The sequence below is a fragment of the Lontra canadensis genome, unplaced genomic scaffold (assembly GCF_010015895.1).
Source record: "Lontra canadensis isolate GAN:19392208 unplaced genomic scaffold, GSC_riverotter_1.0 scaffold109, whole genome shotgun sequence".
Lineage (NCBI taxonomy): Eukaryota > Metazoa > Chordata > Mammalia > Carnivora > Mustelidae > Lontra > Lontra canadensis.
The window spans coordinates 1,599,158-1,621,586 of record NW_022631103.1 but is presented as its reverse complement, the minus strand read 5'-3'; the positions used below and the strand labels follow the sequence as shown (position 1 = coordinate 1,621,586).

Sequence of the window (22,429 nt, the reverse complement as noted above, 5' to 3'; positions counted from 1 at the left end):
TTTTCCCATCAAATGAAGGCAATCTGAGGTTACTCTTTTCTGGAGCAAAGTCAGGGCTTGACTGGCACCCCCCCACACACCCCACAACACCGCCAGTCATACCACAAGTTTGTAGGGAAGACAGAAAAAGCCATTGGGTTTTCTAAATGCTATCTCCATGCCTTTCAAGAAAATAAACAGAACCCACTCAGATCCAGCTTCTTGTCTGTCTGTGGTCCTCATCCATATAATCAGAACCGGAAACTCCCTAAGCCTCAGTCAAAGGAGGAAGAGAAAGGACTTGGATTGCTCCCAGGCTAAGAGAAGCCAAAGGAACAGAATAAACAGATTTTCTTCACTAGCCCTCTCTGTGGAATTGCCCCCCCACTTCGTCATTTTAACATCTCCTGAGTGTCCATAGTGTGCGCCCCGATGTCGTGCTGACTTACCCAGTGCTGTTGCTCGGTTTCTTTTCACTAAAGCCACTTCCTGTGCTGATTTCCTTCCATTCCATCTTCCTCTGCTAGATGGTAAGCTCCCTGAGGACAGGGTTTATGCCATCTCCATGTTCCTTGTACTTTGGGTACACAGTGAAGACGGAATAAATGTTTGCTGAATGAATGAATGGATCCGTGTGCTGGCATATTCTGTCATCCCCACCATCCCCACACTAGATCTCGTTCTTCCCATTGCACAGATGAGAAGGGCGTCGGGAAAGATGGGAAATAACTCGCTTAAGTAGCAGGGAGCCCAGTTGAGATCATTAATCCAGTTCTAACTCCACAGCTCTTTTATATGTGTTTTATTGTCCTTAGAAACATATGTTTTACAGGCCTATCATGTGAACACTATTAAAAATAGAAGCTGGGGCTTGAGAGCATAGCACAAACGTAAGGCACTCAGGGGTCTGCTCCCTTCCTGAGTTTATTAGCAACGCATTGGCTCCCAGGCACCACGGAGGCTGAGGCCAGGCTCAGACGCGGAGCTCAATGTTTTATCACGACGTGTGGAACTTTAAAAGCGGACTATTAATATCATACTGCTGGCTTCTCGGCTACTTTTCATGGCCAACTTGGCCACAGTTCAAAACGTGGAATAGTAGAATGAAGATGGTTCGGGCCTATGTGATATTTTTTTTTTTCCCTCTCAGCCCTTCTACCTGCAAAGATCGGCTGCATGCTCTTGTCAATTTCTGTGCCACCTCGTTTCCCAGCTGCCTCTCCTTGCTCGCTTCCCTCTTTTGCAGAGACAGTCTCAAGAGCTAATGGTTACTGGCTTCCAGGGCCCCTCTGTGTTTACTTTGAGAAGGTCAGGCACAATGCTGTGGTGTGTCGCTGTTTCTTTCTTTTCAAAGCACCGGTATGAATTTGATAAAGTAAATTGTTGTTCTAGCAGGAAGCAGTTAGGGGTCACAAAATAAATAGCCGTAGAATTCAAATAAATCCGAAGAATAAAACCAAATAAATCCATGTGTGTATGCACAGTGATACATAAATACACTTTTTAGAAAGTGAGCGTTTTTATCACTGCTGGGGTGGACCAAAGTAATTGAAAAATTGTGGAGTTCATGGTACATTTTTTTTTTTTTTAAAGAGGCGGTCTGGGGCTGCGAGCAACGTGATGTGAATTTAATTCCTTTTTGAGAAACATGGAAATGGAATTTTATCTATTCAACAGCCGCTTATCTTGGGATTTTTCAGCTAATGAAATTCACAGTTGGATGAAACCAATTTGCAAAGTTAAATTGGGGGATCCAGGCATTTGGGGGTAGACTAAGAGACTCTGAATGAGCTAAGTATTCTTCGTCTCTGTTCTCTTCACTTGAAAATGAACGATGTGTGCTTAAATAATTTAACTTGACCTCTTCAGATTGTTGGAAGATTCAGTGCAAATATGGGTATAAAATACCTTCCACATTGCTGGTGTTGCTGTTCCGTCAGTGCTGGCTATTAACAAGATACTTTTCTTGGTCTTCCCCAGTCCTCTAACATTTAGTGGCTCACCTTTGACTTTGCGAAGTAGCATGGCGGCTTGGTGTTGAACTTGGGTGGTAGGGGAAGAAGAGGTTTTCTAGTCGGAGAGAAGAGTATGAACAAAAACACAGTCTCTGTGTACTGTCTCCTTGGAGGCCATGTCCAGGAAGGCAGCCAACCGTGAGGCAAGAGAGAGGAGGTCCAGGTCACAGGGAACCCCCGAGGTCATACTTAGGGACTTTATCTCGTCCTGTGCAATGGAGAGCCATCAAAGAGACTTAAGCAAGGCACTGATGTGCTTGTGGTCAGGAAGTGAACTGGTAGGTACATGTGAGAGTCAGTGAAAACCAGGAGAGGGATGTGGAGGACATTGCAGTGAGCAGGCAAAAGATACTATAGGCCTTTGCTTTTTGCTTCAGAGTTATGAAGAGCTTTTCCTGGCAGGTGATGGAATCCATTTGCCATGACCTTTAAGAGAATGGCATCTAAGCTAACACCGATAAACCCGCAGCAGCTGCCAGGGAGGCCTGGTGCTCCCGGATGCCCTTGGGCTCTGCTCCAGGGCTGTGGGCAGCAGGGCCCCACTCAGCTCACTTAGTCTTCTTAGTGACTCTTCAGTGGAAGAAAGAGGTTGAAAAGGGCCCCACTGAGCAGCTACTAAGTGTCAGGCACCATGCTAGGAGTTCTGTGGGCTTCATTCTCTTTGAGTCCCTACAACTCATTTGCAAGGAAACTGAGGCTCAGGAAAATGGAATTAGAACCAAAGGTCACATTGCTAGGAAGTGATGGATCTGAGATTCAAATTCAGGTTCTGTGACTCCAAGGCCTTCCCTGCTCCAAGCAGCAGAGCCCCGGGAGAAGCTTCTCCAAGAGGGTATGGTGACGACTAACACTCTTGATGAATGAGACGTCATTAGACTTGAGGCTCCGGTGGTCAATATTACAAACTGGGCTTAAATTTTAGGAGGGTACTGTGGCACAGGGGGAAAGCTCCTGCCCTGGCTCTTCCACTGCCTCCTGTAGTACCCCTGGATGCTCCTCTTGGGGCTGACCAGGAAGGAAAGTGCGTGCATGTACTGAACACTCTCTGTGGCCCATACATATCACTACAAATGCAAGGAATTACTGTCACTGTCAATGTTCTTATTTGGGGTGGTCTTTGCTGTCGGTCAGTGTTTCTTTGGCCTCCTTTCATTGATGTTTTCCCTTTCCCTCTCTCTCTCCTTTTTTTCTTCTGGTCCATATGGTGGTTCCATCTTGAGCAGCTGGCCTGCCCTTCCTCATCATTGAGACAAGCACCATCAAACCTTACCACCGAGGGTTTTACTGCAATGATGAGAGCATCAAGTATCCTCTGAAAACCGGTGAGACGATAAACGATGCCGTGCTCTGTGCTGTGGGGATCGTCATCGCCATCCTTGCGGTAAGCATCCGGGCCACTGTGCTCAACCCCACTCACTGCCCCTGGATCCTGTTTCAGAAAATCCAAGCCAGCACAGTTGGCAGATCAAGTAGAATTTCATGTTATTTATATTGTTTATTTACATTATTACTATTTTTGTTTATGAATTGGGAGTTTCATAGTATTGTGATGAATAGTAAAAGAGGTCATGAATACTGAAATAGTTTGCAAACTCCCAATTGAAGTCCTCATTGAGGATGCAAAAATGAGCCACAATAAACTATATTGTTTATTTACATTATTACTATTACTTAAAGTATTTTCAGGGGCACCTGGGTAGCTCAGTTGGTTAAGCAGATGCCTTTGGGTCAGGTCATGATTCCAGGGTCCTGGGATCAAGTCCCACATTGGGCTCCTTGCAGGACTGCCCCTCTCCCAGCTTGTGCTCTCTCTCTAAAAAATAAAAGAAATCTTTTAAGAAAAGTATTTTCAAATACTAAATATATATGTATACACGAATACACCAGATGTATAATTTCTATATGCATGTATATACTAAAAGTATCATGAAAGTACACAAAGCCCCCCGCCCTAAAATACTTTGCCTGCATGATCCTCACAACCATCTGGTGAAGTCTAGATACTGTTCTTTTTTTTTTTTTTAAGACTTTATTTATTTATTTGACAGACAGAGATCACAAGTAGGCAGAGAGGCAGGCAGAGAGAGAGGGGGGAAGCCGGCTGAACAGAGAGCCAGATGTGGGGCTCGATCCCGGGACCCTGGGATCATGACCCGAGTTGAAGGCAGAGCCTTTAACCCACTGAGCCACCAAGGTGCCCCTCTAGATTCTGTTCTTATCTTTCTTCTACAAATTAAAATACTGAGGTCTGCAAGAGTAAAAATAATTTGCCCAAGTTCACTTGGAGCCGCAGAGTTAGGAATTGAACCCAGCTGCCCCTTAGCCCAGAGTCTGAGCTCTGAGCCATGACACTGAGCCCCAGAGAGAGGGGGATGCCATCAGATGTCACAGGCATTTTCTGGGCTCTGTTCACACCATGGCTGTGCTGCTGTAACAGTGGTCATGCCACTTATGTTCTCTGGCATATCATTCACCTCTCACACCCAGGGATGGTGGTGGAAAAGTGAAGATAAAATGGCACTTGGAATTGAGATACCGAGGTTCTAGACCTGGCATTCTGCTAACAAGCCGTACATCCTTAAAACCAGAGATGACCATCTTGCTTCATAGTATTGTGATGAATAGTAAAAGAGGTCATGAATACTGAAATAGTTTGCAAACTCCCAATTGCAGAATAGGTTACTCAGGTGCAAGCATAAACATACAGGTCTTCCCTTAAAGGATGAAGTCCTCATTGAGGATGCAAAAATGAGCCACGGACTTTGGAACCAAGTCTAAAATTATTTTGAGCAACAGTCGTGTCATGGAAATTGGGGTATGGCCTGACTTGGAAGGTCACCACCCTGTTTTAGACGTGTCAATTTAGGGCAGAGGTGAGGAGCGTAACTGATGGTAATCTGTCTCAGAATTTATGAGTCCTGCATTTTCACAACTGTCCATGACCCACCTCCAGAATTTTCTGCTGATCTCTGCCCTTGAACCCCAGCCACGTGGGCATAAGGGACAAGCGTCATGTCCACCAAGGTCATAAATTCTTCCTCTCAGTTCCTTGAGTCATGTTTATATTAGCCAGAACTTGAAAGCTTATCTTTGGCCTGTATTAGAAGCCAAGAAGGAAGGAAGCTAAAGTTAAAAGACTATTCTACATGAGTTAAGTGCTAATATCCCCATTATACAAATGGAAAACTGGAAGCTCAGAGGGGTTAAATGATATGCTCAGTGTCTATAGCAAATAAAATTGGGGGCTCAAGCCTATCCCTAGATTTTTTCAACTCTGTTTCCATTTTAGAGGCTTGACTTCACATTGTGAGTGGCTCTCCATTCCAAATTAATTGCCCAAGGGATAGGCAGTTGGCTACTCTTGCCTGTTCTGGATCACATGCTGCTGATGGTACTGAACCACATTTCATGAAGTTTTTCTTTTGACTTCCCCACTCTGGGGGTTGGTTGTAAACTTTGAGACCCCTCTTTGTTTTTTAATAACATCATAAACCAGGCACACAATCAACAGTTTGAAATTGGGAAAGGGGGATGGGGACTAGTAGAATTCTTTCCAACCTTTAAAATAAAAACAGTCCATTTGGCAACTCTAGAAGTTTCTTAAAGGTGGACTGAGGATCTTTGTGTTCAGAAACTGAGAGATACAAGATCTAATTTTACTGTTGCTCCAAACTGACAGTGTGCGGTTGAGTTGCATGGCTTTTCGTGGAAGAGAAGTTTGTCACAGCAGGCACATAATTGTACGGTATCTTGTACTAAGGTTTGAACAGGTGTTTTTGACACTTGGAGGATTAGTTAACTGAGTGCTTCTAGGAAGCTGACTATAACCCAGGAGTGGTTAAGATAAGAATAGCACGGGGACAGGGGTGTCATGAGCCCTTTGCTCTCTCTGCATGCAGTTAACATAGCATAAATGCCTGGTGGGGCAGCTCCTGGGCCCAGTGCAGTGGACAGCGGCTCCCTTTAGAGGCTGTGGCACCCACTGCTATGTGAACCTGGTGAACCACCATTCTCTCCAGCCCTCATTTTCCTCATCTGTGTTGCGTTTACTCATGGGAATGGCTGTGAGACTCAAACGCCATTATTCGTGGGAACGGACCTTGTAGTGCTGGGTTAGATGGACACGGTGCTAAAGACGCTTCTCGAAGGGCTGGGCTTCTCTCCTGAGCTTCCTTCCTTAAGCAAAACTCCTGCTCAGCAGTCCTTTCCCTGCTGTTGGCCAAGACCAGGCCCTTCTTCCTCTTGAAAGGCCAGCATTTCTGAGAAAGATCTGCTTTAAGGAGTTTAGTTTGGCTTGCTTTTCTCCTCATGTCATGTTGGTGTTTTAATTAAAGTGCTCCTTGACCTCTCAGGTTTCCTTGAAACAGGCAGTCACGTGCTGTGGCCTTGGATCTAGGATGAGCAAGGGCATTGCTTCCTTATCCTGTAGGATGTCAGCAAAATAGACTTGGACAGTGCTTTCTTATAGTTCCAAAGGGGTGAGGGGGTGGGGGAGGAAAGCAGGCAAGAAAATACCACAATAATTGGTGTCCTTTGTTAGGCGCTATTATGTGTCCTAGAAACCTATGAACCATGTTTAAGCATTTCACCCTTGCAGAAGCCCCAGTAGCTAGGTAATCTTCAAGGTTTCCCTTTAGCCTAGGGGTTAAAGGTATGAGCATATCTGAACTCCTGCTGTGGAATGTGTAGCAAGTGAATTAACTAACCCCTTTGAGCTTTAGTAGGCTCATCTGTGAAATGGAGATGATGTATGTAAAGTAATTCCGTGCTTGGCATCTATAGTATACTCAATAAATGTTAACTGTTTTATTGGCAAATGAGTAAACAGTCAAAAAGTGGTGAAGTGACTTGGCCAAGACCTCATGTCTAATAAAAACAGAGTCAGAAAAGGAGCTCCAGCCTTGGGAGCCATCCTGTCTCCCACTCTTTCCTTGTAGTTAATTCACTAAAACCCAGATCTCTTGACTCCCTCCAGTGCTCTTTGCAAGAGGGCTTGACCTCCAGATCCAGCTACGTCCGCTTTTCAGTCGGAGGCGCCTGTGAGTTCTGGGCCGTTCATGAGGTCTGCTTACCTACTTACCTGCCATTAAGTACTTGAGTCCTTGTGGAAACAAGCAGAAGCAGAGACCTTAGAGGGAAAATGAGTAATTTACTTTAGTATGCTCAATTCTGGAAAACCTATATACGGCCTAAATTCAACAACAACAACAGCACATTTCCCACTTTCCCATTACGACTGGCCCTAGAGCCTGGCTGGCTCCATCCTGGATCTGCTTCTGATCAGAGGGCGTGAATGACAGTCAGGGATGGAGAGGGGGACCAAGGGCTGGAAATCTAATCATCCCACTTCTTGCTGGCCGGGCCTTCTCCTGCCGACCTCGAGTTTGTTTAAAACAACAAGAGAAGCCTTGGCTGATTTGGGTGCCCTCACTCCAGTGTGAGTGTCCCCACAGGAAAGGAGTGGGGGTCCAGTGTAAGACAGAGTGTGATGTGGACACGCAGGTCATCAGCAATTATAGAGAAAGCAGACACCTTTCTATGGCAGGAGATATGGAAAAATCTAGTCGTTTTGACTGCTTTTTCAGATGTATCTCAGATTCTGGAATTATAGCATAATAGGAATTCTTTCCAAATCCACAAAGCAGTGGTTCCTATCCCTGCCTTGTAAAGGTTTAATGACTCTAGCAGCAGTGAGATTAGGAGCAAAACCAGTAAAGTATCACCCCCTACCTAGCCTCCTCTCAGTTTGCCTTACACTACACCATGAAAGGCATTATGCGCGAAGATTTTAATACGGAAAAAATACTCAGGATTCATTTCAAATAAACATGGGCTCTGTGCTTGCCTTGGTCAGACCCTGAAAGTGGTTTATATAGATTCTTAATATCTAGGAGTTGAAGCATGGATGAGTCGTGGGTGCAGCCCCTCCTCCCTCTGGCCATATGAATTCTACTCCTCCTCAGAGATCCCGTTGAATGTGACTTCTGTAATAATATTGCTCACTAGAGAAATAGCTCAGACTTGGGCATCATCTGGTTTAAGTTCCCGGCCTAACTTTTGTGCTTGTTCATTATCAGACCCCTTTGGGAAAGAACTATACCTTCCTTTTCTGTGGATTGGTGACAGTGGTTCTCCAACTCCGTAGGGTTTTTCTGGAGGTCACATCAAGTGCCATTATGCATGCTGTCAGCGAGAATCATCCCTTTCATTTCCGTAGCATCCTGCAGTTAACAAAGTGCACATTTTGGGCACATTCCCTGATTTGCACCTGGTGGTGATCCTGGGAGGTGGACTGTGACAGCCAAGGCAACTGGGGATCAAGGATATTAACTGACTTTCCCATAACTAATTAGTGGCAGGGCCAGACCAGGGGTCCTCTGATTCAAAAGCAAGGCTTTTTTTTCCTTCTTTTTTTTTCTTTTTTTTTTTCCTCCCTAAATAATGGCCCCACTGCTGCCTGGTAAAGCCTGCCTGCCTGCCTTCCACAATTACTTCTCAAGCACCCCAAGGTAGCAGATGCTAGGGACCTGGTGGTGCACCTCTGCCCTAGTTGCATCTCAAGTAAATAGTACCTTCCATACTTCTGGCCTTGTCATGTGCTCTGTGTTCAGGTCTTGTCTCCCCAGCTAGATAATAGGTTCCTAGAAGGCAGAGACCAGACTTTCCCTCTTGCCCATGGTAGGAACTAAATCCACCCCAGGCAGACATCTCTCTCTCCAGGAAACATTTCTTGGTTGCCTCCTCCCCCACCTTCCAAAGGTCCCAGAGATTCTCTGGGCCAGCCTCGGACTTCGTAGTCACTGGGTGGAACTGTCCTGTGTGTTTACTTGTTTATTCTTCTGTTACCCTGCGAGCCACAGCAGGCAGGGACAGGGACTGGCCTGGTCTGGCTTTGAATTGCTCATGTAAGGCACAGACTGTGGTGCTTAAATCACAGGCGATACGTTTCGGGCAGAAAATTTAAAAAAAAAAAAAAATTGGGCCAGGAGATGTCAAAGGACCTGTGCAGCAGGGAAAAGTATCCCATCTTCTTCCCTCAAATCTTAAATATGGCCCAGGATGCACATGGGAACATGCTCTGTAGGACGTGCAGATTTCTCGCTGGAGAGACAAGAAGAAGAGCTTAATACCTCCAAGACTTGTTTATTCAGGATCGGGCTTCAGTGTGCCCACATCTGGATTTCATTACTTCCTCCCCACGCCCCCCGCCCCCTTTATCTGAGAGAGCACTGCCAAGAAAACAAGGTTCCCCAAGATTGCCTCCTCATTAAAGGTTAGGCGAGTTTTCAACTCTGAAAACAGTGAAGCCGGGCTGGCCCAGCAGTGCCTTGGTAGGAGACCCGGTCCCTTGGTTTACAGTCCACGACATCTGTGCAATTACCAGGACCACCCACGGAGAGTGGCCCCATGAATCCTTCCACTGTGCGGGTCCTTGATCAGATGGCTACAGAGTTCTTCTGAGACCTTCTTATCCCTGAGGGGATGGTGGGAGGGGGCATCTATTTGCCATTTAACAAACACAGACGTTGGGATTAGGATTTAGTTTGTACACACACACACACACACACACGCACACACACGCTTCTCCAGTCCCTGGAAGACGTGAGAGCTCCAGCAGTTCTCCCTAAGGTCTTAGTGTAGTTCTTAGGGGTTAATGACTACTTGGAAAATGTATCCAGCATGAAAGTGGTTTTTAGTTTATCCTTTTCAATTTTTTATTTTTTTTATTAATATATAATGTATTATTAGCCCCAGGGGTACAGGTCTGTGAATCACCAGGTTTACACACTTCACAGCACTCACCATAGCACATACCTTCCCCAGAGTCCATAACACAACCACCCTCTCCCTACCCGCCCCCTGATCCTACCACAACCCTCGGTTTGTTTTGTGAAATTAAGAGTCTCTTATGGTTTGTCTCCCTCCTGATCCCATCTTGTTTCATTTATTCCTTTCCTACCCTCCAAACCCCCCACGCTGCCTCTCAACTTCCTCATATCAGGGAGATCATATGATAATTGTCTTTCTCTGATTGACTTATTTCACTAAGCGTAATAACCTCTAGTTCCATCCACCTCATCACAGATGGCAAGATTTCATGTCTTTTGATGGCTGCATAGTATTCCATTGTATATATATCACATCTTCTTTATCCATTCATTTGTTGATGGACATCTAGGTTCTTTCCATAGTTTGGCTACTGTGGACATTGCTGCTATAAACATTTGGGTGCACATGCCCCTTCGGATCACTACATTTGTATCTTTAGGGTATAATTTATCCATTTTAAGTGATAATGCTCTGGAGGCTGAGAAATCCATTCTGTGAGTCTGTGCATTAGGGGATGGGGTGGGAAATCTGATACCGTTTATAAGCGATCTAATGTTGGGGCGGCGGTGGGGGGAGACTAAGGCCTTATCTTAAATCCTCTTCAACAGTTAGGTGACGTAGGTATTATTTACACCTTTTTACAAATAAGGCAGGATAGGAGGCTTCCAAGGTAGAGGCCGCTAGTGCAAGGTTACTCTCAGTTTAATGAATGAGGGAGCAGGAATTAAAACCCCAGTCTCTCTTGGCTTCAAAGCCCAGTGCTTGGACTGACATTTATTGAAGACCTGCTCTGTGCTAGGTACTATGCAGAGTGCTCTTTATTTCATGAGCTGTAAAACTGTGTCATTTCTGGGCTTGCTTGGAGAGTTCAGTGTATGGAGGAGGTCTACATGACCACTGCCCAGATGATCGCCTAAGATCCTAAGACCAACGGTGTGCGGTAGTGTTTTGTATGAAGTGGCTTTGCAGAAGGCAGTGGCCGGCTGTAGGTGGATGCTTGGTGAGATTGCCCTTAGAGCAAGGAAGCACTGTGGTAGACACCTTGGCCTACAGCTGGTATTAAGACGCAGATATAAAACTAGGAGCTGGTGGTCTAAAGGGGAAGCCAGGCAAGGAGAAGACCGACTGCACTATTACTCTCAGGAAGACTGAGGAGTTGATCAGAGAACATGAGGAGAGCCAGAGCACTCTCTGCTGGTGGTGGGCCCCAGAGCCGAGAGCTTCAAGGACAAAGAAGACCAAAGGCAGTAGATGGTGTGAGGTGTAAATAAAGTGTTGCTATGGGAATTCAGAGGAAGATGACTGAAGGTTATTTTCGTTGCTGAAGACTTCATCATCATTGCCACCATCATTATCCATTGAGCACTAGTCCCACTTAATTATCACAATGACCCTGGAGCTCTTGGTACTAGTGTCATCCCCTTTTTACACATAAGGGAACAAGAGTTACAGTGCTCAATCATCCAAGACCTTGAAGTTAAAAGCCAGAACTCTAACCCCATCTGTGAATTGACACTAGAGCTCTACTTTGAAGGGCAGGTGGGACTTTCATCAGAGATGCTTCCAGGCTTCCAGGCAGAAGGGATTGCTTCAGGGATGAGAAGCTGAAACAATGGAGTATTTTTCAGGAACTGTAAAGCAGACCTGTTCAGGTTGGAAAAATAGAGTATCCGGGAGTAAGTAGATAGAGATAAAAGATAAAGAGAACACAGCAAGATGGTGAAATGCCTTGAATGTCAGAGTTTTTACCCGAATTAATGGGCTGGAGACTGATGGAAATATTTGAAGCTAGCTTCGTCAGTTTTGCAGCTAAGGTGAGGATGAGACCTGAACCACAGTGGGGGTGATGCAAGGGGAGGAGAGAGGAGATGGACGGGAGGCAGCTTGCAGAAGCAGGGTGACCACGTGTGGATGGCAGTGGGATAAGGAGGCCTACAGGGTCATGTCTTTGCAGTTGTATGGTGGTGACTCGAACAGAGATGAAGGGAAGAGCCGTGAGGTTTGGGACAGAAGTTGAAATGAGCGTGATGTGAGACTGGGTTGGGTTGACATCCTAATGTCATCCATGATGCCAGTTGGGAGATTTGGCAGAAGATCGGAAGAGGGCTGACTGGAATAAGGGGTAAACTGAAACGGGACAGAGAGAGAGAGAGATGCCCTTTGGGTGGTCATCTTCCCAGAGGTAGTAATTCAAACTGCTGAAGCAGCAGAGATCACAGCAGAAAGGCAAGGAGAAAGGTATTTGAGAAATAGGAAGAAAAGCACTGTGCTGCATTATTCAGGAAGCTTAGGGAATTCGGTGTCAAAACAGAGTAAGAGATGGGCCCCGGGAGGTGGTACAGAAAACCCATCCTGAAGCTCCTTGCACAGATAGGCAGGCCTAGTCATGTAGGAGACCCATGGCTCTAAGTCCCGACCTTTGGGAAAATAATGATGCTTCATCCTTAAGAATGCCTACTTCATAAAGTGTCTGGGCTTTGGGCAGCCACCACTGATTTCGGCCATCACTAGCTTCTGGGCCTCTCTCTGGCCTCTTTGCTGTCTATATGCTGGATTTTGGAGTTTTGACTTACCCACAGGGCCCAGAAACTCCGCTGGTGGCCTTGCATAGAGCTCTGTCCTCCTTGCCTTTCCCAGTCTGCAGGGCACTGATCTCTTGCCAAAACGCTGAAGACGATCAAGCAGGAGAAGAAGCGAGGATAAAATTTCTCATCAGTTCTTTCTAGTCACGAAAGGTGCTGCATCTTGTTGTACGAGATGGAGCATTCAGCTTCAGAGAAAATACAGCTGCCGTCCCCATCTGTAGCAGCAGGACCCAAATACGTTTCCCTTTCTCTTGGGACTGAGAGCCCAGTGTTTGTTGAATGAATGATTCTGTTCTGCACGGAAAGAAGTTCATTCATGCGCACAACCAAGATGTGAAAGAACAGCTTGGCGCACTGTGGCTCACAGGGGCCGAGGTGTGCAAGTGCCTGACGAGTAAGTGACCTCACCACATGCTCCAGGAGCATCCGTCTCCCCAGAGACTCAGATCATGCTGCCTGCTAGGACTTCACACAGAAAGCTGGCTTTGTGCCGTGGGACAGGGCACAGGAACTGTAGTGGGGTCCATGCTGCGGTAACAGCCCTGCTGTGGCCGAATTTCTGACCAAGCCTGATTCGCTGGCCTCTCTGGTCTCCCCTATACTCACTTTTAAAGTGGTGACAAGAATTGAGTAATTCCTAGGGTGTTGTGAGAAGCAGATAATGCAGCAGATGTGAAAATGCTTTGTAAGTTGTAAAATGCTATGCAAATATTATTATTCAAGCAGATCAGAAAATAGGGATGTTTGTCCTTCAGAAGTCTCTCGAAGACGGATTATTGGGACACTGTCCACAAGTCTTAACTTTTCTTGGGATGATTTATAGAGAGGAATGTGACAAGTAACCTAAACGGTACTGTAGGCCCGCCCTTGCTGCCTGGGGTTTAGGCTTCTCTTCTGCCTAGTTCCCCTGAGAAAGACATCCTATAGACACAGTGGTCAAAACCAACGTATCAGTACACGTATCTTCTGGTTCTACTCTGGAGGGGTGGTACTTCCAAACTCTTCGATTTGGAATGTTCATTTCTAAGGAGCTTTTGGAAGGAGCTTAGAAAAGATATTTTCTACAAGTATGTGTTGATTTTTTATTTCCTCTTCTCTGAGGGAAAGAGAAAAAAATTAACTTTTGGAGGGGTCTTCTGCTGGGGGCCAGCCATTTGGCATATCACCTGCTTGCATCCCTTGGCAATCCCACCAGGTGGATGATTTTTATCTTACTTTTATCGATGAGGAAACCTAAGCCCAGAGAGGTGAAGGCACTTGCCTAAGGTAAGAAATGGGCTTCAGACTAAGGATTTTCTGGCTCCAAAGTCAGTGCCTCTTTGACTACTGCATGCTCTCTCTTTTCCAAAAAGTTAATGTTCTCCAAATTTCCTCTCTGGAACACTTTGATACTTGTGAACATGTGGGCCATCAAGCTCTTTGACACCAGAGAGGATAGGCAGAGAGGCATGCTCTTGGAGCTGGGGACAAACTGTTACCGTTGTCAGGCAAGTTAAGATCCCTTTCTGTCCCCTCTTAGCTTAATTGCAGTGCTTTCCCACTTTATTAGTTTCCAGATTCTGTGCCAAGTGCTTTAAAAGGCAGGTAGGGAAGAACTCTCCTCTGCTGCGTGGCAGCTTGCCATCCCCCTGAATCTGTTGCTTGCTCTTTCAGAAAGGGATCAACATTGAAGGCATTCTTCTGGGCAGTGAAATTTACATATCACAACTTTGCTGACTGAAGCAGAAATGTGGGCTCCAGGGGTTGGAGTCCTGGGTGGGGCCCTAGCCTTCATGGGGGGGGGAAGAGCTGATTTTATAACCCAGGAATAAAAGCACTGTGAGGGATGAATAAGGTCCGAAAGCAGTCAATCTGGAACTCCAACATTAGGTGTGTAATGTGTCAGAGAACAATTTAAGCTTTTGCCTCTTCTGCAGAGGTGAGGTGTTTGCCCGACTCTCCCAGCCCAAATCTCATTCGATAGTCTTTTAAGGGTTAGGATTACAAGAAGCCAAGTCCGGCTGGTTCATAATGATGATTTATGGCTGTGTTGCCGACTCCCCGACCCTTCTGTACAAGGGGATAGAGAAAATACATAATTTGTTGCTCATTAACTGCAAGATCTGTCAGAGCTGCCCCAGAAGGCCATGTGGTCCTGGAGTCATGTGTCTGCTAAATGGCTTCAGCCCGTTCCTGTCCTTGAAAATACGCCATTGCTGTTCTGCAATGGAAATTGTTTTTAATAATGATAGAAGTACAGCTGATGCCCAGTTTACGATGGTTTGAATTACGACTTTACAATGGTGCACAAGCAATGCACAGTCAGTGGAAGCTGTACTTGATTTTTTTCTTTTCCATGGGCTAAGAATCTGTGGTACGGGTGCCTTCTTGTGAGGCTGGGCAGCAGCAGTGAGCCCCAGCTCGCAGCCAAGCCCTGCGATCACAAGCGTAAACAGCCTTTCTGTACCCATGCTGCCCTTCTCTTTTTCACTTTCAGTGCAATAGCCAATAAATTACATATGCTATTCTATACTTAATTGCAACACAGGCATTGTGGTAATTGATTATGCCCAACCGTAGGCTAATGTCAGTGTTCTGAGCATGTTTAAGGTTGGCTAGGCGAAGCTATGATGTTCGGGCGGTGTATTCAGTCCATCTTTGAGTTACGATATTTTCTACTTAGGATGAGTTTTATCAGGACGTAACACCATCATAAGCCGAGAAAGATCCGTAACAAAACATTATATCCATATAGTCTGTTGTAAGTCTTTGAACTTAAGGGTCAGCATATCTGGGCTCCACTTTTGTTCTGTCACTAAGAAGCCTCAACTCCTTCAGCTAAGTGCCTGTCCCTCAGAGCCTTACCATCCTCAGCTGTACAGTGGGTGTAAATTCTTCACAGAGTCACAGATCAAATGAAACTGTAAAGTTCGAAAGAAATGTACAAGGGTACTGCTATTAATAGCTTAGTTATTAGGAATTTGAGATGCCACGAAACAGCTTCTTTACCCCTTTCTCCTCCCGTGAGAGGAGAAAGCATTTTAACTGGTGGTTTGCCATGTGCGAGCACCTGGCACTGAAACTGAAGTTTTAGAACTAAGGGATGTTAGAGCTGAAAGTAGCCCTTGAGCTGTAATCAAACCCTTTCTCCCTGAAGTGACGGAAGCACAGAGGTGACTCACCTGAGATTAATCAGTAAATTCACCTACGAGTTGCTGATTGGCAGGGAAAAGCCACATGTTCTTTTTCAGCATCAAATAGGAAGTCGGGCTCAAGCCAGATCAGTTTAGAGTTTCTTAATTTGTAGCTGTGACACATCAAGGAACTCAGGAATCATTCAAGGGCAGGGACTGTGCATAGGGCCTTGGTTCTGCCCCATGGCCATGGCATCGTTTCTGAGGAAGTACTTTCCTGTGCTGTTGCTTATTGCCTTTGCTTGGTTGGGAGGCTAGTGGTAGAGGTAGCACAGGAGAGTTGAAAGTAAATGTCATTGCAATTATGAAGGGATAAATTACGGAGTCTAGCGCCCTTATTTTGCAAATGTAGATACTGGCTTATCTCACGTTCACTCAGTGAGTCGGAACTTGAACCCTGGCCACTGCCTCCTAGTTGAGCGTTCATCTCCTTGAGTCCAAAGTCATGCGAGCGTGATTTATAAATAAAGAAGAAAGAGCATGATGGTGGCAGTGGACATCTGGAACTTGTTAGCCTGTAAGGTTACACAGGGTAAAAGTATAAACAGGTTCAAAGGGGAATTAGACCAGCAACGGTAGGAAAGATTGCTGGGTGGGGAGCTAGAACACCTGGGTCCAATCTTTCCTTGCTAGTTAATTTGGACCTCAGTTTCTTCCATGTATAATGGACCCTTTCATTTCTGACGTGCTGTGCTTCTCAGGTTTTAATCTCTGCAGCATGTTATCAAAGGCCTTTCAGTAATATTTAGAGGATATTTCCAGTTTTATAATAAAACAACTGTGAAGACTATGGTCCTTCTTCCTTTTATTCATTCATGCAACCAGTAGTGTCTGAGCACATCTGCGAGATCAGGTGCTCTCCCAGAGAATGGCTAAGCCAGTACTGTGTGCTAGATTGGCCTTTGACCATCTCCCTCTGAATCACACTCAGTGTGATCTGGGAACCAAAGCGTAGCACTTAGAAATAATCAAGTATTTATAAACCAGACTTGCTGTACAAACAGTAGTGCTGGTGGCTGTTCTCGCTCCCACACCTGTTGGCTCCTGGGCCCAGCTGGCATCTTCTTTCCATCTGGCCAATCCTTCCCACCCCCCACTAGACTTGGGAGCCCCTGAGAACTTGGATCAGACCCCATGCCTTGACCCCTTCCCCAGCTGTGAAACAATAACGGGAGACTTTGGAAAGGAGTGGCCGGATACGTCTGTCTATTACTTCCCTTGCGGTTGTGAATACACACTGGGCTTCCCTGAAAGAGCAAGCGTGGCTCATCACCCTGCCCCACGAGAAGCTGTAAAAGGAGCTTTGTGAGGTGTGATGAGTTGAGTGTTGCTGTCCCTGGACTGTGGTTGCGATCAGGAAGTGGCCGGGGCTGTGCTGTGGAGTTAAGACAAGAGCAGCAGGCAGTGTGGTTGGGCATGACCAAAGTGGGATGGTTCTCTGTTGTGTAGGCATCACGGGCGTTAGCCTTGCGGAGAATGAGCTGGAGCCCCGTTCTTAATGTCACACCAGGCAGTCTGGGTCAAGCTGTGGCTTCCCTTCTCTGAGCTTCAGCCATACCTGTCTCACGGCCATTGTCAGGATTTCATGAAATAAAGCATCTGGGAGCAATCCCTGGTGGAGACTGGGTCATCTGTGACTGGTGGCTCTTCTTTTCCCAGGGGTGAGAAGTCTCCCTGAAGTGTTAGGAGTAAACACGGTGTGATGGGGGAAGGGTATGAAAGCCAAGACTCACTAGCTGTCCTGTAGAATTGAGGAGATGGAAGACAATGCCCATAGACTTGGAAATTTGCAAACACCGAAGGTCATTGTATTAAAAGTTCCTTAGTTTGTAGGCCAGTGTTCTCATCACAGCATTCTTCTAAAAAGGAAAATGAAAGAATCACTTTCTGTGAGCCAGGTAATTTCCCATCCGTGTTACCAGATTTAAGCCAACGACTCGGCAAGGGCATGCGGCCTCCTTTTATGGAGAAGGAAACCGAAGCTTGGAGAGGTTGTCATGACTGAGCAACACCAAGCCAGTGGCAGAGCTGGGACTCAAACCCAAGACATGGTCTTGGGCATTCACCTTCCTATAGAAACTCCCACTGTGGCTCAGTGTTGACACAAGGCTGGTGATCCCTGACTCTGAAGCCCAGTATCCTGAGATTGGCTCAGATCCTCGGACGCCCTGGCCATGCTTAACCATGTCCTTGATTGTTCATCTAATTTTTTTTTTCTATATTTGGGTCTTTGTCTCTTTGTTTAGTAAAAAAAAAAAATACATATAACTATGTTATATAATATTTATATATATTTAATATTATATTTGTATATGTATAAATATATTTGTATATTATTGTTTTTACAAAGATACTATAGGGCCATGTGGGACTTTTTCAAAAAGGGAAAAATGACCATGTTAGCACTCCTATGTTTCTTCCCATGCATATTTCTGTCCATGTATTTCTCAAATAGAAAATTGAGATTTTTTAAAAGATTTTATTTATTTATTTGAAAGAGAGAAAGAGAGGGTACACACAAGGGGGGGAGGGGCAAAGGGAGAGGGAGAAGCAGACTCCCTACTGAGCAGGGAGCCCAATGTGGGGCTCGATCCCAGGACACTGGGATCATGATCTGAGCCAAAGACAGCTGTTTAACCGACTGAGCCACCCAGGTGTCCCGAAAATTGAGACTTCCTAGGTTATAGCCAGCAGTTATACACAGAACATTCTCTTCCATCGGTAACTATCCTTTACAACATCCACTTTCATGTCAGGTCTCGATACTGCCTAACTCCCCTATTGGTTTCCTTTCAGATCATCACTGGGGAGTTCTACCGCATCTACTACCTGAAGGAGAAGTCCCGGTCAACGATTCAGAATCCCTATGTGGCGGCCCTCTATAAGCAGGTGGGCTGCTTCCTCTTTGGCTGTGCCATCAGCCAGTCCTTCACAGACATTGCCAAAGTCTCCATAGGCCGCCTGCGTCCTCACTTCTTGAGCGTCTGCAACCCCGATTTCAGCCAGATCAACTGCTCCGAGGGCTACATCCAAAACTACAAATGCAGAGGGGACGACAGCAAAGTCCAGGAAGCCAGGTGAGTCGCTGCCTGCCATGGGCATGGTGCGCACACATTGGATGCAGGCGGTTTGGGGAACACTTACTAAGGCGCTTACTGCACGAGGTGCCAAGTTCAGGGCTGGGCTTCAGTTTCAAGGGGTGTATAAGGCACAGTCCCCATTCCTAAGGAACTCAGGGTCAAATTTTTTAGATATATTGATAAATAAGCAATTATGGTAGAACACTGGTAAGTCCATCCATCCATCCACCCATCCGCTTGCTCACGCATCCGTGGGTGCCTGCTAGGTTCTAGACAATGTGTCCAAAGCACTACCAATGATACAAAACTAAACAAGATAGTGCTGCTGTCAAGGTCACAGTCTAGGGAGGGAAGACAGACAGGCAAACATGTGTCAGGGTGTGAATATGGCCCCCTCATGCCCCTCTCTTGCTCTTGCAGGAAGTCCTTCTTCTCTGGCCACGCCTCCTTCTCCATGTACACTATGCTGTATTTGGTGGTAAGTACCTTCCTTCTGATTCCAGTGCAGTGCAGGGCCCTGCCCCAGCTCACATCTCTCCGGAGCGGAGAGCCCTCGGGATAGTTAGGGAGAGCTGTCGTTGTGAAATCCTTGAAAGATAAGTTAGCTAGAAAAGTGAGGTTCTGTTTTGAGCTCTGCCATGGCGTCAGTAGAAGTTGTTTTACTTTCTAGATGTTTCCCATTTTTCAAATAAAACTAATATTTACCATGGCTCTTTGATAAGGACTGTGCACCCATTTTGAAGTTAAAAGGTGACGAAGACACGTGTATCACATTTTAATGTAACAAAACTGTTTTCTGAACATCCCTTTAACTCAGTTGACCCTTCCAGGCACTCTAGGTTATAAGTAGTATTATCTCTTTTGTGGGAAAGGATTATTAAGTAAGGCTCAGAGAATTCAAGTGAATGGTCAGAATTCACACGGGCACTAGCACTGATGCTCACATCCAAGCTCTGTCATAAAATTCCTTGTGGTGTTCGCCATGCCAACCCTCCTCCATCCCTTGCAGACAGAAAGGCTTTCAAAATTATCAGTATCTGGGGGCGCCTGGGTGGCTCAGTGGGTTAAAGCCTCTGCCTTCGTCTCAGGTCATGATCCCAGGGTCCTGGGATAGAGCCCCGCATCGTGCTCTCTGCTCGGCAGGGAGCCTGCTTCCTCCTCTCTCTCTGCCTGCCTCTCTGTCTACTGTGATCTCTGTCAAATAAAATAAATTTAAAAAAATCTTTAAAAAAAATTTATCAGTATCTGACGATGGGGAGGGATTTCACGTGTGACGGTAAAATTCTGCCTCCCTGAGCACACGTGATCTCATAATAACACAGTGAGGCATGACATGGGTATCCCTGCTGCTGGGATCCAGAGACCAAGCCCCAGGGAGGCTAAGCAGTGTGTTGGGGGGTCCCTCAGCTGGTGGTGGGGCCATGATCTGACACCCCCCCCCCGTTGCCTTTCCCATGGCCACGTCTGCTCTGATTTCCTAGAGGCGCTGGGACAGTGCAGGCCGAGGGCTCGTCTCCAGCTGCTGCCCAGACAGCGGCTGGTCTGTTTCTCTTTGTGAGTTACATGCGGTCCCCTGCCTCTCCTCTCCCCTTGAATGAGGTCCCTGTGCCAAGGCACTTCCTGCTTTCGGCCCCTTTGAGGAAGAGCAAGAAGGCACTGAGAGGTCAGACGTAGCTCAGGGAAGCATAAGCTGTTTGCAGAAAGAGTGTTTTGATTTTGACTTACTTACAAAACATAATTAGGATTTGGAAGAACTAGCAGAAAGGTTTTGTTTTGTTTTGTTTTCCTTCGCCATCCTTTCCAAGCCCGGAGGCTTTCGGGCTTCCCATTACCTGGGATACAGAGCTGAAAGGTGGGCCCCAGCCTAGGAAAACCTCAAACGTGGATCTTATTTATTCACGAATTGTGCTCCCCTCCCTTCTTCATTTGTTGTTGTTGTTTTGCTCTTGCTCTCTTTTAGAAAGTTAATGTAGTGAAGATATTTCGTTTCCTATTTCTTTTTTTTTGTACTTTACTCCGGTCTGGAAATAATTTTACAAATGTAATTTCAGTGTTTGCAAAGGTGCTTGGAGGAGTGGGTCTGTGTTCATTTTTCTCCTATTCCTTCTTTTTTTTTCCAAGAGAAAAATGCTGGGTGATTTTGAAACCAACCCTGTGCACTGTGTGCTCTACAGCCACTGAAAAGATAAAGGTGCTGACATGTTTCTGGTGCCTTCTGTGTGCTGGACACTGGGGCGAGCTCACAAGACGGCATTCGGTTCTCTCAGTAACTTGATGAGATGCATTTTGATTACCTCGTTCTTAGCTAGAAACCCACCAATCAACCCAAATCTTAAGAGTTTTAGTAATAAAATATCTATCTCCTATAAAAGGGAGAAAATGGATTTGAAGGCTTTTCTTGTTGACAGCAGGATCACAGTCTGTTGTTTTCATGGTACTGCTCTTCAGAACACAAAAACAACCCCGCCAGGATCACCTTAAAGAAAAAAAGTTTGCCAGGTGTTCATCTGGCCCAGTTGGTTAAGTGTCTGCCTCCGGCTCAGGTCATGTTCCTGGTGTCCTGGGATCAAGCCCCGCATTGAGCTCCTTGCTCAGTGGGGAGCCTGCTTTCCCCCTGCCTGCTGCTCCCCACTGCTTATGCTCTCTTTCTATCTCTGTGTCAAATAAATAAAATCTTTTAGAAAAAAAAAGAAAAAGAATATAATTTCCTGACTCTAATTTCCATTTCAGCAACCTGCCCTTTCTTCAGATCTACTTTAATGGAGGAGCTGCCCCCCACTGCCCCCACTCCCCATGACCACCTCCCACCAGCTATGATTATAGCCAGAAACCTCCTCCGCAGGGGTGAGGAGTGAGGGTGGATTCGGACCGAATGTTTGTTTGCATCTTTGGGGAAGGCAAAAAATTATAGTGCCTTTATGTTTCTGGAAAGAAGGAGGGGAAGGAGGCAGGGAAGAGGGAAGGAGGAAGAGAAGAGCCTCCTTAGTCCTCCATCGCCCTAGTGTCTTACTGCACACACACGCACGCAGCCATGCACATACCACTACACACATTGTGACGTGCACAACTCACGGATGCTCATATATACAACATATAAACCCAGGGCTCTTATTTTTAGGTCTAAGGTTATCTTGCCCTGAAACAACCCCTGAGGCTAAATTCTAAGGAGGACGGTACTCTTTGCCAGGTGCGTTTCTACATGATGCTACGCAGAAATCTCAACCCTCTGAATGTCCGGTGTGCAGAGCTTTCGAGAGCACCGTTACTATGGGTCAGGGTCCGTGGGAAATGCTGCCGTCTGAGCAGCCCCCCGCCCCCCACCCCAGTGCTGCTCTGTGGAGCTTCAGGAAGTGGAGGTGGGCAGAGGAGACCCTGGCCTTCCCCAGCGCAGCTTCTCTGGGGCGTTGGGGAAAGTCACCTTTGAACCAGTTGGGTGTAGCATGGATGGTGTTTTCCCTCAAGGTCTGGCAGACCCAGATGATTCCGCCACCGCCTGACTAGCTCTGGAACCTGGGTTGTTTGCTTAGCTTTCGTGCCTCAGTGTACTCCTCTGTCAAGTGGAGATAGTCACGTCTCTTTTGCAAGGCCTTTGCCACATTTAATCTTTAGACCCTGCTTTCTCCATAAAGATTGGAATTAGATAGTATCTACTTATTTCTCAATCTCTGTGGTTCTATTTGAAAGAAGTTTGAACTACCCCCCCTAGCACCACAAGGAAAGATGGGAAGCCCTCAGGGACAAACCTACGCCCTTGTTACTTTGGCATT

General features: G+C 46.2%; 1 protein-coding gene across 1 annotated transcript in view; it reads left to right on the top strand.

Annotated features, from left to right (window-relative positions):
- Positions 1-22,429, top strand: part of PLPP3 (phospholipid phosphatase 3) — an 81,868-nt gene that overhangs the window by 37,882 nt on the left and 21,557 nt on the right. The window contains exons 2-4 of the mRNA XM_032839792.1: positions 3,218-3,375; positions 18,379-18,659; positions 19,083-19,140. Of these exons, the coding sequence (XP_032695683.1) occupies positions 3,218-3,375; positions 18,379-18,659; positions 19,083-19,140 (497 nt within the window). The remainder of the gene's footprint in view (positions 1-3,217; positions 3,376-18,378; positions 18,660-19,082; positions 19,141-22,429) is intronic.